This window comes from Sciurus vulgaris (genome assembly GCF_902686455.1).
Source record: "Sciurus vulgaris genome assembly, chromosome: 5".
NCBI lineage: Eukaryota > Metazoa > Chordata > Mammalia > Rodentia > Sciuridae > Sciurus > Sciurus vulgaris.
In genome coordinates, this window is record NC_136465.1 from 121,501,374 (window position 1) to 121,519,371 (window position 17,998).

The following is a 17,998-nucleotide window of genomic DNA, read 5'->3' on the forward strand; positions in this document are numbered from 1 at the left end:
ATTAATAAACAGGCATACAGAGCATTAACTCTGTATGAACATAGGCTAAATTTATTTCATTTTATTTTCCAATATGGTTCACAGAAAAATGAACCAGGAACATCACAGGTATGGATTATCTTGCTTTCACCCAAGTATTTAACTTGTCCTTGTGAACAGGACAGAAAGTGTGGTGGTGATGATCACACAGGCTGGTGAGCTCATGGTGATCCCTCGACTTTCAGAGACTGGCATGGAGCTCTGGGGATTCCCATCACCACACAAAGTGCTACTGGAGAGGGCCAATCGAGACCTCAGGCTATGCAAGAAGTGGCATGAGAATTTGTGCGAGGAGAGAGGGCTTTGAGAAAATCTTGTATTTTAAGATATAGGATGCTGTTCTCTCTGCCACACAAAGCTAGGGCAGTAGGCGGGCACTATAGAAGGACAGAGCTCAGGTTAACATATAAAATGTCCTGGCAATCAGAACTACAGAATCAGTTAATGGGAAAGGCTTCTCACCAGGAATGAGCTTTGTCCCCTCCGGGGAGGGAGGTCCTATAACCTCTCTTCCAGGGATTTCTCCACAGAGATAAACATCTCTTCTAATTCCAAGACTGCACATAGATACTTGAAACCAATGAAAATGGGATTGTAGCGGTTATACCATTTAGCAAACTCTTTCTAATTCCTTCCACCTTTTCTTTGACACTTACATGGGCAAGGTAAAAGAGAAAGAGAGAGATTAACACAATTAGTTGACAATTACCTAGTCTATAAGCATCCATTCATCTTTGAACAGTACTAGGCCAATGCCTTTTGTGGGATCACACAGTGATCAATGTCCAATTCAAAAGCATCTTATTAAAAAAAAAAAAAGTGCTCATTTTGATGCCATTCCATAATGTATTTATTTGCTATTAAAATGGTCAAAATTGTTCATGCATAGTAAACTTGACAGTCCACAAATGTATACCATACTTATCCTACATTGTATGGTACTTGCAGCAGGAATTCTACCCTAATATGTCAATTTATCTTCAACCTTACTCTAGAGGCTGCTCTATCTGCCTGCTAAAGCTACACAAAGATAGAGGGAGACAGCAAGCAGGTGCTGGTAAGTGCTAGAAAGGAGGTGTTTATATTTACATTTGCCTTTCCTTTCATGTTTTGAATTTAGTACTTAAGGAACTTTCAGTCAAAGAATGAAGAGATGGTACTGGTTAGAAGTCTGATTGTTTTGGTCTCTACCAAATTAGAGCCCCAAACCTCTGGCCTGTGGAAGCCAACAGAGAAACTATAATAAAGAAGAGAAGGAGGAAAAGTAACTAGACCAGAATAGAGACACATGTTGAATCTTGCCACCCGAATCTTGAAAAGTTACCGGCTGTAACTTTATTGTTGTGTCTGTCTTGGCAGAACAAGCCTCATTTGGCAGAGAGGGAAGTCTCTTAGTAGAAGCTGTACCTGATACTTCAAAGCAGCAACCTAAATGGCTGGTAGGAAGTTGGGGGAGAGACTGAGAAAATGATGCAGGTTCAGGACAAACACTGATGATACAGAAGTTTCAGAGGCAAGATATACTGGAAGGTTTAAGTTCAAGGAGTGGTGGGGGTCAATTTTATGGCCTCAAGACACAACACTCAGAAAAAACAAAACAAAACAAAAAGTTGACCAGTGAGTCACTCCATCAATCTAGAATTGATGTTACTTTGGAAAAAACAAGTTTTATGAATGAAAGCAATTTTTTTATACATGGAAAGGTAGGAATGGAAAAGTTAACTATGTATATTAATTTGGACTAGGTCATCCATTCATAAATCCATCCAACCAACAAACATGTATTGAGTATCTGTGTATGCCAGGCACTGTGCTACAAGCCAGGGTCGTAATGGGGGCAAAAGCAGATGGGATCTCAACTTTCGTGAAGTTCCATTTTGGTGAGGGAGAGATATTTAGAGAATCCACAACTACATAACTGAAAAATATAATTATCTATACAATAATAAGGTAGATTGTTAAAATAGAGAAGATGTAAAAATGCAGAAGTGACGCAAGTCTGATCTAGAAAGGGTGGAGGGTGGCGAGTACTCTAGACAGAGGAAACTGGGGCAGCACAGCCTGGCCTGCCTGGGACTGAGCAATGACTTCAGAGAAGTTTCAAAGGGAAAAGAGGATGCACAGTTCTCTATCTTGAGAAGGACTGTGCTCTTAAGAGCAATGGGGAACCACTGAAGAACTTAAGAGCTGTGTAATGATCACAAATTTGTTTCAAATATAGTTGTTTCAAACTGAGAATTCAAAAACCTAGTAAGTTTGTATTCTAGGGACCAGTTTGAGGTTAAATGTGAAGATAAAATGAAGAGTGTTTGTCACAAATACAACTCTGTGTACAGTAAACTCTCTTATGTGCAAGTTATACATAAGCACTTTAAAATCCAATAAAAGGACACTACTTATCATATTAAGATGTTGATGTGTTTATTTTGTAAGACCTGCACTCCATAAGCTTATTTTTCATTAAGCACAATAGTATGTGGCTTATCTGAGCTAGTGAAGGTTGTAGCCCTACAAGGCAGTCAGACAAGCAAAGAAGACTCTGCCCATTCATCCACAACATGGCACCATACACTTGGGGATAAAATTAGCAGTTAAGGTGGTCAAACTCCAAGGGTTCCTCTACACCCAGATGAGGATAAGGACAGGCTATGGTGTGTGTCCACTTACTTAAAACAAAGCATTTTGACTGCCTCAAAAACTAAAGTTCTAATTTTGGCTAAGGCCACTCCCCAACTTCCTGAATTAATAGAACAAACTGGTAAAATCTTTCCAAATATTAACTTGAAAAGTTTTGGACAAAACAACTATTTGGGCTGTGCCTCGTCATAAAATTACTCAAATATATCATTACTTGAAAATGTTATAATGCTTGCCTTCCCTTTACACAACTTTATCTCTAAGCTACAAACCTATTAAAATAATAGTGTTTGAAAAATTATATATGGAGTTTGGTGAAGAATCTAAGTAAACTCAATGCCACAAACCAAGCAATCATTTCTTACATCAGTTGTGCCCCCAAACTGATTTCTTTAACAGTGTGATTTTTGGAGTGTAATGAGAAATGTTTGCTTTTAGATGAAATTCTCACTTAATATGGTACTAGGTTTAGCAGGTAACTGACCATGGAGATGCTTCTCTACCTCAGATGCAGTTACATCCTTACATGTCAGTGGACAATATCATAAGTCAAAAATGCACTTAGTACACCCAACCTACTGAACACCATGGCCTGCCTTGCTGTGCTCAGAATATGCACATTAGCCTAGATAGAGGCAAAACCATCTCGCACAAAAGCGTTTTATAATAAAGTTGAATACCTCATAATTTATTACACTGTGCTAAAAGTGAAAAACAGAATTGTTGTATGGGTATACTTTTAGACCATCATGAAGTTGAAATATCAAAAAATCCTAAGTTAAGTCATCCTAACTCAGGGATGGTTTGTATTGCAGTTTGATTTCTATCACTTGTTCAACTTGGCCTAGCACATTCCAGGGACCTATGGGTAACAAGTAATCGGCAAGTCATAATTGTTAATTCTCAAAGCACATTACGGTACTTGATTTTGTAAATGAACACTCCTTAATGGCTATCTACAAAAAAAAAAGGGGGGGGGGATCAGATTCTGTGCTAAACTGTATAATTTCGTTGCCCTGTTAAAATAATAAAAATTTAGAGAATCCCCCAGACTGCAAACCACCTAAGCATGGCGGAAGCCTCATGAGCTGATCCTACTAACTTCTTAGGTCTCCTTTTCCTCCAGACCTCCCTGTCCTCCCACTCATACATTCTGAAACCCTGTGTGTTGGCAGACCACTGGGAAACCGTCGTCACCCTGGACCTCACCTCACTTGGACAATATCTCTACTGTCTGTCTTCCTACTGCTCAGAGCCCCTCAAGGGCAGAAGTCAAGCCTATTTTTCTTTGTTCTCTAACACATAGTAGGTGTTATCATTGGGCATTTGAGCAACTCAAAATTCACCTAATAGATACACAAGACTTCAGGTTGCAAATGTTGCTTAGTTATTAATTATAACTTTGTGCTCACCCTTTTTTTTTCCTTTAACCAGTTGAAGAAAGCAGAAGTTTTCCTGTTAATTCATCTATTGCTGCCAGGATGATTTCTAAATCCTGCCTTCCTCCTGTGACCCTTCCACTCAAGAATCCACTTTAGTGGGCTGGGGAGATAGCTCAGCTGGTAGAGTGCTTGCCTTGCAAGCACAACACCCTGGGTTTGATCCCCAGCACCGCAAAAAAAAAAAAAAAAAAAAAAAAAAAAGAATCCACTTTGGCCCACTGCCCCAAGCCTTTGCTCCTCTGCCAAGCCCACCATACTGCAACTGCAGCAGCTGTGGCTGCTCACGCCCTTCAGAACCCTTTCATGTACACGTGCCATTTGATCCTCTGCCGGAACCATGGGAGATAGATGGGCAGACATCTCAGACAGTACAGATAAACAAAGGAGAGTTAATTAAGTCTGCCTAAGGTCAGACAGGTCACTAGTGTGAGACAAGACAAAAACCTGTGTGACCGATTCCCAGTTCAGGTCCCTCTCCTATTGCACAAGGACCCACAATTGCTCTGGTCCACTCTTCTTAATAAACCTCACTCTCATTTCTTAACAGGTACCTTTTATATGCCTGGGACTATACTGAGCTGCTGAGAGGACTGAGAACTCAGTAAATGTGAATCCTGCACTGGAATAAGCTGTGTGACAAATGCCATTAGATACTATTCACGTTACACCTGTAGATGTTCCAAAACTGAAAGAAAAATCCCCATCCTTCTGTGATTCTACAGAACTACAGTTCATGCTGCACAAACTGCCAGACCCCTACCATCTAGTGTGTTCTTCGTAGTGTACAGAGAGTCTGGTACCTCGAGGAAAGAGCATCACTTTCATACTTTCCTGCCTCCCCAAAGCATCTCCATTCAAGAATACACATGATGTGACAGAACCACATCTCACATGCATTAGGTTCCAACGTCAGCAGATGGGGGAAACCATCTATCATCAGTATGCCCTTGAAGTCCTCAGGACACAGCCAAACACTTTACACAGACACCCTCCCTCCCATGCTCCATGAATCCAACATGGCCAGCTGCCTTCAGAGTGGGAGCGGATCAATTCTGTTGGGGAGGGTATGTGTTTTATCATTGTTATTTTATATTCTGAATTTTTAGGTCAGTACCTGATGATGAAGAAGACCATAAGCGTGAAAGGCACATGGGCTATGAAAGCTGTACTTCTGAACACCACAGTCACTCTTAGTGAGCTGAGACATTCAAACTTACAAAGACAAATGAGAAAAAGGGGTTCTGATTTCCCACCTCCCACATACTCCAGGGCAGGTTTCTCTCTTGCTAGAGTGGTGAGCTGAATCCTTGAGCTACTGAAATTACTTCTCAGGTTCTCATTTTTCTTCTTTCAACCAGTATTATTGTTATTGTTATAATTTATCATTATTATTTTACCAAGTATGCATAGTTGATCAGTCTCCATTGTAAATCGTTAGCCACAGGTTTAGACTAAGTGTATATGGATCTCTCTGAATTATGCTAAATGCATATGACTACTCATAAATATTTCTTAATTCATGCATTAAGCATTAACTATATGCTACACAGCTGCATTAAGGAAAGGAGCATTGACCACAGAAGCCTCAAAATGCAGCAGAGGAGAAAAGCAGTAAGACTTCATGCCTGTATATGAGTTGGACTATAAGGAAAGGTGGGCCTGGATGGGCAGGGTGGTCTGAGAGGAAACAACCCCAGCCCAAACACACACTGCCCTGAGTCAAAGAACCCCTTTCCAGGGAGCCCCCTACATCCCCTTCCAAATGTGGCACTCTCTGTGACCACGCACACTCCTCATACTTCCTGGTTTGATGACATTGTTCATGCATTTTTCTGCCTTCTTCCTTCCACGAGAAAGTCAGTTCGATGAGGGCAGGGATTTTTATCTGTTCTGTTCACTACTGACTTCTGATCCTAGAACTACACCAAGCACAAGGTGGAACCTGGGTTAGTATTCACCTTCGCTGACCACATCAAAGGACAACTGCCTCGGCTCTCAAGTCCCTTTTCACAGCCTTTATCATAAAGTCACCTTTCCTTTTAAAGTCTGTTTGCCTATCTGTTTTTTTCTCTCTCCTCAATAGAATGGAAATTGCATGGTAAGAGGGAGTTTGTCTGCTTTTTCATTACTGCTCTTCACTTAAAACAGAGCCTGGCACATAACAGATAGTCAACACATCTTAGGTGAATGAGTTGTCTCCATCACCACCACCATGGCTCAGTTGCTGAGCACTTACTGCATGCCAGATGGCTTTACCGTATCCTCTCTCTGAAACTTCACAATAATCCTGTGAGACAAGACAAGACTATTACTATTCTCATTTTAAAGCTGAGTAAAAACAGAAAGAAAGTAACTTGCCCAAGGTCACAAAACTAGCAGTGGGTGGAGTCAGCAATTAATCCCAGGCCCTCAGACTTGAGCTTTGTTTTTAATTACTGTTCTACTGACATGACCAAAGCTCCAGTGCAGAACTGGGCCACCAACGCTCCTGGACTGCTGCAGGGGTTCAACAGTCTGCCCCTTCTCCTCACTCCATTCTCCACACCAAGGCCAGAGTGAGACTGTCAAATACCAGATCGTATTGTTTGCTGTTTAAAAATCTCTTCAGTGGCTTTCCCACTGATTGAACACATGTTTTGGAGAGCCACCAGCAAAGATAATCAGCATTTATAATGACCTTCCCTAGAAGGGTAACAATGTCATCTCTGTACAAATGACAGCCTATAAAGAAAATGATGAACTTGGAGGAAATGTTCTACCTTTAAGATAAGAAATAAGGATAAAAGGATTATTTGTGATAGTGACCTTGTCAGTAATTTCAGAAATATTTATGAAAGATTGGATCAGACTCTGCAGGGCAGATGTGTTAAAATGAATACTCCTGGGTCCCAACTAAACCCACTGATTTAGAATCTCTAGGAGGGAATACATTTTTCTTTCTTTCTTTTTTTGATGGTAGTAACAATTGAATTCAGGAGTGCTCTACCATCCCCTGAGCTACATCCATCCCCGGCTCCTCCCCCACTTTTATTTCTTTTGAGGCTAAGTTGCTCAGGCTGGTCTTAAACTCTTGATCCTCCTGCTTCAGTCTCCCAAGTCACTGGGATCAGCAGTGTGGCCCACAGTGCCTGGCTGATTAACAAGCACTCCAGGTAAAACTTTGACAGCAACTGACCTAACACTTTTCAAAACCAGACAAGTGTCTGCAAGTTGGGCAGTACTATATAAACCATCAGCATACAACTAAGACCCAACTCACCTATTTAATAACCAACAAGGCCTCTTTTATTCAACAATAAGGTTGCTCAAGTCAGGAATTCAAACTTCCCTAACCTAGGTCACAGGTTTCAAAACTGCCCAATGCATGAGCAGGTCAAGCCACATCACATAGAGCCAAAACTAGCACATCAGTAAAATTGGCTCATTTATGCCAGGTCAACTGTTTTACTATATGTTCATTCCAAAGATTGTTCCGTTGCTTTACCTAAAAAATACCACCTCACCACAGCCATAAAATTGTAAGAGAAAAACAAAAAGGACACACACACAAACCATGCCTTGCTCCTAGCACATGAGCGGACTTCTCAGGCAGCTCTGTGTAGGATTCAAAGGAAAGCAAATCTAGTCAGGTCTTTTACATTCTCAAAGATCCCTTAAAAAGTTAGAGATGAGTTTTGTACATAAGCATGTTCAACCAGCATCCCAGGTCCCTGACATTTTACTAGGCTTCCCAGATGTTACCAGAACCAGTCCCTAACTGAATGTCTCTGGGCATTAGTACCACCTCACAAAATATGAGCTTCTGACTCCTACAGCTAAGAGGGGTCCCCAGGGTACAAGGCAGCAATGGAATGAAGTCTGGATATTAAATCTTATGCTTAAGATTCAACTAATTTTTCCTTTTAATACAAGTTTTCAAACTATTTAACCTGTGTAAATAACCCAGAAAAAAAGTTTTTGTCTACATAACATAAAGTAAAAAAGTTTTTAAAAACTTGGTAACACAGGGGTCCGACACTCCCAGAAACTCCTTTGAAAAATATGGGCTTTAATTGTGGTGCTACACCAAGTATCTAAGCTGAGTCATGTCATGTGGTTTAGTAGATTTTTTTCCTAAAATTTCAGAAATGCATTTAAGTGCTGAAATCCAGCTCTGATTATTTTCAAGTTCTTCTTTAAAAGAGAAAATGTTCCAGCCTAGACAACAGAACATGGCAACTGTTAGTGCTGTAGAAACAGTGATTGTGCTCTGTAATATCCAAGAGGCTTCAGGAGAAAACAAAACATTGGTAGAAGAAAATAACCAGAGAGAAATTCTTCAAGATATTTCACAGGTATGAAAACAAATCTTCACTCTCCACATTGCATGAGCAAGCCCATCACACAAATTACTCTTCAGAGAGTCTACATAATCTAGTCAGTAATTGGTTCTATCATTATATAAGAACAAAGCAATCACTGGTCAGATGTACTGCAGCAGATTAAGGAGAGAGTGAGATTACTGAGGCTGATTTGACACAGCTCTCACTAAAGCCAAACACAAACAAAAGCAAAGTGGAGAAAAGTCCAAATTTTGAAGATTTTTAACTTTCCAGATACCATTCTTGCTTTCTATTTCCAAATTACAGTCTTAAAGGGTACAACCACTGTTATTTATTTCCAATAGAATTTTCTAATTTCCTCACAAGCTCTTATGCTTCCGACTCTATGCCATGCCAAAGTACACACAGGCTGCAAACTGGCCCCACAGACCCCTCAGCAATGCAGTGTACCATGACCCTCAAGGCCCTCTTGAGCTTGCTGACAGAATCTGCCAAAACACAAGGCCAGGAGAGCCAAGCAAAGTGGGGTTTATAAAAGCTCCTTGGTCAAAGGAGAATACTTAGTGTGATACCAAAACCAAGACTCCATTTAGACTCCAGTATTTTAAGCAATTGTGAAAGACAAAGAAAATGGGTATTAATGCTAGCATAAAAATATTTTTTAGACTCAGTGTTTATTTGTCAAATACCAACTGCTTTTTCTTTCATTCCTTTCTGTTTCTGATCTTAGCTAAAACCACATCAGTATCAAATGTCACTTAGTTCTTATTCAAACAGAAGAAAGCAGACATAGCGGCTGCACCGTGACTTGGCTGACCTGGGCCCTCAGTAAAAACAAACCTCTATAAATTACCAGATGTAAGCAATTGGGTAGTGATCACTTTAATTAATTGAACAGCCTTCCTGAAATTTACTGTATAATTCCAACCTCCCAACACCTTCACCAGAAGCAACTGTGATTTTTCCCTTCAGCTGTTTAAAGGAGGAACATGTTTTTAACTTCAATGACACAGATATATTATTTAATTATTCAAGATTAAGATGGTAAATTACTTAATTTGAGAAATTAAATCAGGAGCATTCTAAATGCTACGTTTAAATTCTGGAAAGTCAAAATTATTCTACAATTTACCTCAATACATGAACATAAATATGTTACAAGCTCCACAAAATGCAAAACTCACAATTTTCATTGTATTTGAAAACTTATTTGTAAAATAATGTGTAATGATGTTTTTAACTTCAATTACACAGTTAATTCTTTCTGCATAAGTTGATATTTCAAGTTGAGGTTTCTGAACCCTAACCTTCCATTGCAGCTGCCTCACTTTAAAAAGGGTACCCCAAAGACTTACTACCAAGTGTCATTTATCCTCACAAAACAATTCTGATCATTCTCCACTCGGAGATATGTGATACACAATCCATGAATCCCATGCCAACCACTGAGCCACACCAGAATTAAAATCCTAATGTTCAGAATGCCATCCTATACACATCTCTATGGGGTGAAAGTGGTCCCTTTGTCTGTTGGAGGCCAACTAGTTTGGTAATGACAGCAAACCATAAAGTATGCTGTTAGAAGTTACATGGATACTTGAGATTTAGAAATGACAATACAGGCTGAAAAATAAGTTAACCAATTTAAAGAGTCCTTCTTATTACATCCTAGGGGAAATATTCATACTTTGCTTTTAAGAGTTTTATCCTAGCCCACATGGAAAACAGAACACCTACTATCATATGCAACATCTACTACCCATCGCTCTTGCAAACATAAATATGAAATTCTGTTGATATTCACTTACAAGGAGAGAAGTGTGATATTTGCTGAAACTGGTCCCAGATTTGGAATGGTCTCCAATTCATTGTTGTTCAGTTTCCTATAAATGCCAGAAAAGGGGGGGAAGGAGGAGTTAATTGGGTAACCTGTAATTCAGATATGAAAACTTTATAAATTATTTAAAAATTCCTTCCAAGTTAAAAGTTTTAAATAATTTATTATAATCCAAATATTCGTACAGTGAAAAGGTAATATATTTTATGCAAACCTCAAATAGAAAGTAACTAGACTCACACTTCTCGAAGGCTCTGAAGGTGGCTCATGGAACTTGCCTTGATGGACGATAATCTGTTGTGACTTAGGTCCCTATAAGAAAAGGAAAATTAGTTTCTAAAAAATCACTAATTGCGATGAACAACATGAAAGGCAGAGTGGGCTTATGAACTAGTGACACGATCAATACTAGTGACAAGTGGAGAAATAATTGGTCCATTCTGGCCACAAACTAGATGGCACCCAAAATGCCAAATTCAAAAATACAAATTCTGAGAACAAAATTAGTTTAAGAACTGGCAGATTCAAATACTTTAAGCCCACAAATGTTTTAAGAGATGTTTTTTGGCACATGGTGAACAGATCTTTTGTGAACTGGTAGTTTTGCTTTACCCTCCCAAGTCCCCACTCCCAACTTGATATGGTGACATCATGGCTCATGAAAAATGGCTAATTAGGCAGGTTGCTGAAACTACAGCTTCTATACAAACCTTTTCATTATCATAAAATTAAGTATTAATGTCTTTATTACAGTCAGACAAAACAGAAATTGCTTTTCACCCCTAACTGTTTTTCTAGGTTAAAGCACTAAATTATATTAAAATTGTGTGTGTGTGTGTGTTCAAAAGGGTACAAAACCACCTGAATCCTCTGCCTTCTGGAGTTCCCCAAATCTAAATATCTGGTAATTTAACATATAATTTAAAGCACATCAACCATCTAACAAAGTTAAGCAGACTGTACAGGCACCTGTGAATAGATTCAGTCACTAAAATATGCATTTCTCACTCAAACTTAGTGTTTCTCAGTCCAACTTAGTAACAATTTCCACAGCATATCAATACTTTCATGGAAGCAACAAACTCCTACATACAAGATAGTCCAAGGAAGTTATCTCGTCACTTAATGATTCAAAATTCGAAATGAAATCTGGCAAATCACTTGATTACAGTCCCTGTATGTTCTAACAATATGCTGACTATGTGCCTTCAAAATGGTGTAATGAAAATGAAATGGCTGAGCTGCTACTACAAACCAGGCTAATTAGCAGCATGGCTTAAAGAGACCCACACTAAGAGGTAAACTGGCCCTTCCTAAATTAATTCTTTGAGTTTAAAATTAAGCTTTTTAAATAACCAAAGTTTTCCATCAACTAAAGTCCACTGAACAAAAAAGCATGAACTGTTACATGCATAAGTAGGTCCTTCAAAATAAAAAAAACTGAAAACAGAAGAAAAGTGTTTCTCGGTGCTTAGTTAAAATTAGAAATCAGAGATCCTTTCAATCTCCCAAGTTTTTGAGAGTATCCCTGTATTTCTCTATTTCACCTTTAAAAAAAGGAAAGAAAAACTGCAAAGGTTTTATTCCAAGTATGTTTGCCTAAAGACCTACCAGACAGTAACAGACATGAGTAGATTTGTTCTGGTAGAGTTATAACATGAAAAAAAAAAAAAAAAAAAAAAAAAAGAAGAAAAAAAAAAAAAGCTGGCACAGTCTTTAAACTATAAAAATCCTGCAATTACAACCACTGCTGTGCATGCTCACCACCGGCTGGAGCCAGACACTTTCCCTCACAGTCCGGCCCAAGTCCATCTGGAGTTCATCAAGGAAACCGTGAGCCCAACAACTCACGTTAGGATTCAAACAAAACCTGTGTGCTTTTAGCACCCCAGACAGTCCCAGATTTCCCACATGGCTTAAAAAACAACCAAGGAAAGGAGTCTTTCACCTGGGAGGCAGCCAGAATCCTCAGAGAGTCTCATTTGGACTGACTTAACTCAGGAACATTGAACCTGCATTCCCTCATTGTTTCCCTTTTTAAAAGCAAGGGGGGAACTGTTCTGGCATTTACATTTAATACAGGTGATTTTCCTTTTAATTAAAAAATCTGAAACCGTACTCTCCACTTCATTGTTAGGATTATTTCAAGGGGGAATCCTGTGAGAAATGAGATTGAGTGCTTAACTTTTTTCTACCAGTAATGGGATGAGATCCTCCAACAAAAGACCTTTAAAATGAGAGACTGCCTTCAGAGACCAGGGCACATGCTGGGGACCACTCATTTCTGATCCAGAAGCAGGAGCTGGCAAACTCAAATATTTCAGTTATTGCAACACACTTGCATGCTTGAGTTTTGTGTGCTATTAAAACCACATTATATGTGGGAGAAGAAAAAATCGCCCTGTAAGTGACTTTTACTGCTAAATACTTAAAGTCATGAAACTTTTAATGTACCTAAATTTAGATTTAATATAGTTTACATTTCAACAATGATTACTTTCCAGTTAAAGGATGTCACATTTTCCTAAATCATCCTTACATTGTTTTTTATGGTTACACCACTCAGGACAGATTCACAATTGTACAATGCTCATGTTTTGTTAAACTCAGAACATAAAAATATTCAAAAAGGACGATAGATTCTTCATTTTTAGAGTTCCACTAATGAACATCTTCCCCAAGAAACTTTAAAAAAAAATAGTTTTGCCTAAAATGGGAAAGGTAGTGAGGTAGAGAAGTGTTAACTATTTTCCCAGAACCAAATCTTCAAAAATCACTCTTTCTACATTACAGAGAGAAGATTCTGCATATTAGCAAGCAAATAAATCTATGAAAATAATTAATTTATAACATGTGGTTCCAGCTCTCATTTTCTTCCTTTTAGCATTTAGAAATCTGACTTCTAAGTCAAATTTTAAAATGCAAATACAGCACAGCTTCTTAATCAATCCCACTGGGCCTGCAGAGCTGCTAATTCAGCAGAAATCTGGAAAGCTGAAAAACAAAAAGCCAGGCTGTAGCTGTTTTAAGACACTGATCCAAAGTGACTCATAAATCAGCCGGCTATGTTCAAGTTTTAGTCTGGAAAATATAGAAAAACAGCTGTGAAAACCATAAGGACTATTACCCCCACCCCACCCCCAATTCTGGTATGGACCAGAAGATTTATAACAGGCCAACAATCAAGGAGTCACACAAGCAGAATCTACCTTTCTGGCTTTTGCCTGAGCCCTGGTGTTAACTCAAACTTTTCTACGAGATAAAATAAATAATTCTGACATTCCAGTGAGAAAGTAGGAATACTTGAAGCTGTCATTGGCAATTGAGCAATTTTCCCCTCTTTTGACTAAATAACCTTCTAACAAGCAGTTTTCCTCAGGTTCAGAACTCCTTAAGCACAAACTCTAGAGCAAGGCTCCAAAGAGTTACTGTTGTAACAGCCACTTTCATTAAAGTATTTATTAGGGGTTACTTTTTGAAAGTAGAATTAAGTGCAGTACTATTATTTTGTAGCTCAAACTATTCAACTGAATAGTTTGAACTACAACTGAATCAAGTAGGAAAAATGCACACATGTACAATTTTTTCCTGCAAATTCGACAAATGAAACAAGATAGACATTGTGCTTTTTCTGAATAGTGTTTTCATAAGCTAGTCCAAAGACAAACTTTTACTAATGTAATTGCCTAAGGATAAGGGAAGGTAAAATAGGAGGAAGAACAATATTCTTTTTTCTACTTATTTCCAAAATCTATTTAAGGGCTTTTTCAATCGTGTAAAAATTAAGCAGCATCTTCTTATACCTCCTATTCCAATATGCCAAATAACAGAACATAAAACTCAATTCCACATTTGTTTGTTTTTTCTCCTTTCAAAGATGAATAAGAGACCTGCAGAGCTTTAGGCACAAACAAAAGAAACATTTACAATAAAGAATTTCGACCACATGGTTTGGTGACACCTACAAAGATGGTTAGAAGTCACAAAAGTACAAGAATGACAGGGCTGTTCAATGAGTGATCACAGCAGGGCTTCTGACAACAGACCAAGTGCTTATTTATACAAGTGGAACTTATTTTCACATACATTTAAGGAATGTGGACTTGTATTGAGACAATTTACTACTGGCGGAAATGTAATTAAAGACTGTGCTAACCAAATAAACTGTAATTTGTTTTTAGTGTGCCACCAAATTATCTGCAAAACAAAATCCTAATTAGGTCAGCTACTTTTAAGACAATGTTTAAATAGGTATCTAACCCCTTTTAGTTCAACTCAACTTCTAAACAAGGGCAATGACACAGTTATTTCTTTAGTGACATCTAAATTCACAAAAAGTATGTTGCACACTGGCATGGTCCAAGAGCCCACTTGTCCTTGAGAAACTACTGAATACAGTTAGATTTGGGGCAGAATCCAAGCATTTCTAAACACTCAGGGAAGCACTGTCTTCATTTTCTTTCTGGTCCCTCTATTATTCATAGGTGTTCACCTCTCCAGTCATTCAAATGTTCAGTTCCATATGTTGTCAATAGAGCTATTCACATTTCATGAATGCAGCAGCATGACCTCCACAAGAGGCAATTGAATGGAATTAGCCACAACTAATTGAAAGTCTTTCCTGCTTTGGGTTAAAGCCCTTATCTCCTTCTTCACTTGTAATAAAAACTACTAAGTAAGACATCCCGTGGTACCTCGATTAAATACCAATGCAAAACTCTTTAATTCTACTTTTGTGTTAAATTAAGGTTTATTCGACAATTCTAAAATTCACAAATAAAGGGATTTAGATTAGCACAATGATGTTAAAAACACAATTTCTTAAACTACCCAGCCAAACCTTCAACCCCTGTTAATAGACGACAGTCTACTACAATTGTTTAAGAACTGAAAATTTCCACGGCAATTTTGCTAGGCCCAGATCTACGATTAAAGAGTCTTAAGATTTTCTTTCTTTTAAACAGGATAACTGCTTTTAAAAGTATGTTTATGATTTGATTTTTTTGTTGTTTTGTTTACTTTTTACAGAACTCTTTCAATTTTAACAAAACTGGGGGCTAGGAGAAAAACCAAAAGTTAACATTTGGAAAGGGTCAGTATTTCCAAATAAATTTCATTTTCTTCCTTCCTCCTTGCAGTTGGCAGTGATTTCAGGTTTTCAGACTTCACAGCGAAAATACAAAAACTTGCATAACAGCACTCTGCACTCTCCTCTAAATCGTCCGTGAGAAGCCACAGAAATCACGTCCTTGGTTCTGAAAAATCTAGTTCCTTCCTTTCCCTATCTACTGATCAGTCTTACCACCCAAATTCTTAGCGAAAGGTGATCGGCTCACAGTGTGACCCAGAAGGGAAACTCACAGTTTGCTAACGCGAAATTACCATGGGGTAAGTCTGAAGTATGTCTGCCATAGCTTGAACAGTGTTGAGGAGGCTTCCCAAATCAGAGGATGGAATGCAATTACTGGTTGGGAACAGGAAAAGGGGACTGAACCAGTTAGAAACTAAAGCTGGGCCATTCTCCTACACAAACTAGGAGGAAAATTTGCAAAACTTCGCTCATCCATGTAGACTGCCACCCCTCTCGCACAGGCCTGGAAAGGAGCGCACAGACCAGCCTGGCCCCTGCAGTTACCAGCGTCCCCATCCTCACCTCTGTCTGCTGGCGGTTGGGGCGCCCCAAGCGACCACCTGCGCAGCAAGCAAGAAGGAGACCGAAGCCCCGACAGCCCCTTTTTCACCCACAACGAGCGCCGCTAGTGGCCCGGGCCAGTAAGAGCTGCCTTGGAAGAAGGCACAGCAAGCCGAAACAACCAGGCCCTCGCCGGCTCGCACTTTCCCGCAATGGAGCGGTCAGATCCCCTTCGTCCGCGGGAAGAATACTTACAGCCGAGTGACCCAGGACGGGAGCGACTCCGGAAGACGAGCCAGCCGCTGGCGACTGCAGTCCAGCAGGTCCCCGAAGCAGCGGCAGGGAGCGGGACACGGACGCTCGGCGGCAACCTCAGAGGGCTGTCCTAGTGCACCGCGGCCGCCGAGACTACTGCCCTCGGCCGCGCTCCCGCGGCCCAGCGCCGCGCACAGCAGCAGCCCCAGCGCCGCCGCGGGCGCACGGAGCTTTGGAGCGCACATCGTGGTCCCGCGGCCTCTAGCTCTGCCCGGCGTTCCGCAGCCGGCGCGAACTCAGGCTCAGTACAAACTTCCAGCCGGGCGTGAACGCCCCGATCTGAGCCGCGTGCTCCTCTCTTGAGCTCCCAGGTAAACTCCTTTTACTCCTAGCACCAAAGCCCTCTCATGCCCCGGAGCAGCAGGACAGAAACCGAAAAGTACCGCCAAATTGTGGCAGAGTTGCAGCCCGAACAGCGTCCGCAAGCTTGCCCGCAAAGAAACTTTTTCGCCTCCTCCCCGCCGCGGTGCGCGAAGTCCCAGAGCTGCGGAGCAGCGAGGCGGGGCGGGGCGGGCAAGGCCCGCGCGCGCCCATTGGTCCACCAGATCGCGGTCGACCCCGCGGCCACGTGACAATAACAAGGCTCCAGCCGGGGCCGGACTCGGGAGAAAGTGGAGCTGAGATTGTAGGAAATTCGGTGTTACATTTTCCAGCCTCTCCAGCCAGAAGTCTCCACTACGTCCTGGGAACCGTATATCAAATGGAGTTGAAGGGCAAAAGGGAGTGCGCAAACAAGTGAGCAAATACTAGGCTAGTTCTCAAGAGTCGGAGGTATTGAGGAAAACTTCAGAAAGTAAAAATAATTTTGTTATCAAGAAATCTTTCAAATTAAGAAATCTTTCCAAATTAAAGAAATGTACACATTATCCTACCATTCACAAATAAAACAATGGTTTTGGAGAAAATACAATTCTTTTAATTTTAATATTGATGGATTTTTTTTCACTCCTGGAGTGGTACCAAACGTAAAAAGAATTTTAAAAAATGTAAAAGTCATGGTTTTGGAAATGGGATATTGAATTACAAATAGCTACCCTCAGTGCTCTGTATGGCGCTGGGGGAAATGCCCTTCTAATAAACCTGCGATGACAATCGTAGATTCCACACAATAGCCAGGAATAATAAAAGAACCACAGTAATACTTACTAGGACTTGGGAGGAAAAACTTAATATATGCACTTTGGTTTACTTGGTCTTTGAGTGATGATAAATTTTGATTGAGAATGCTACCAGGCTAAGAGTACTTGCCTGCCTCTGGCGGGTAGGACTGAATAGGATGGATTTGACTTCCTAGTGACTGCGGCCACAGGGTGTTGAAACTGTCAGAGACCTTGGATATCATCTGCTAACCCTTCCTTCTATGGCAACATCATAGACTTAGGAGGTTACTAATTTGTTTGCAGCAGAAGAAAAAAATGGAAGCTTATTTTAAGCTTCCACTTCTATAGATTCCCCATCCCTTCTTCAAAGATGTCTGTCGTTAGGGCTGTTTAAAGGGCTCACTATTGAACCGCCAGAGATTGCTTATGGAGTTGAGACTTTAACCCCCACTCTAGTGTCCATTGATTTCCATTGTAACAAATCACTGCGTAAGTAATCTCATTCAGGGAATAGAAAAGACTTGCTTTGAGGTTGACACATCTTATTTTAGATTAGATAGCTGGTCTTTTTCTTTTCAGCTACCATTAGCATCAAACCCACCACCTTTTTTGAAAATGTACAAATATGATATACTTATGACAGTACTTCCGTTTTTAATTATAATTTTGCATAC

General features: G+C 40.0%; 1 protein-coding gene across 2 annotated transcripts in view; it reads right to left on the reverse strand.

The window, feature by feature from the left end:
• The window catches only part of LRIG3 (leucine rich repeats and immunoglobulin like domains 3), a 44,981-nt gene extending 27,998 nt beyond the window's left edge, over window positions 1-16,983 (reverse strand). Inside the window, exons 1-3 of one of the 2 annotated variants that reach the window (XM_079142393.1) lie at window positions 16,165-16,983; window positions 10,518-10,589; window positions 10,249-10,323 (exon numbers count right to left, since the gene is read on the reverse strand). In XM_079142393.1, the coding sequence (XP_078998519.1) occupies window positions 10,249-10,323; window positions 10,518-10,589; window positions 16,165-16,409 (392 nt within the window). In that variant the 5' untranslated portion in view covers window positions 16,410-16,983. The remainder of the gene's footprint in view (window positions 1-10,248; window positions 10,324-10,517; window positions 10,590-16,164) is intronic. The other variant, XM_079142394.1, reaches the window with a different exon arrangement.
• Window positions 16,984-17,998: the final 1,015 nt, after the last annotated feature.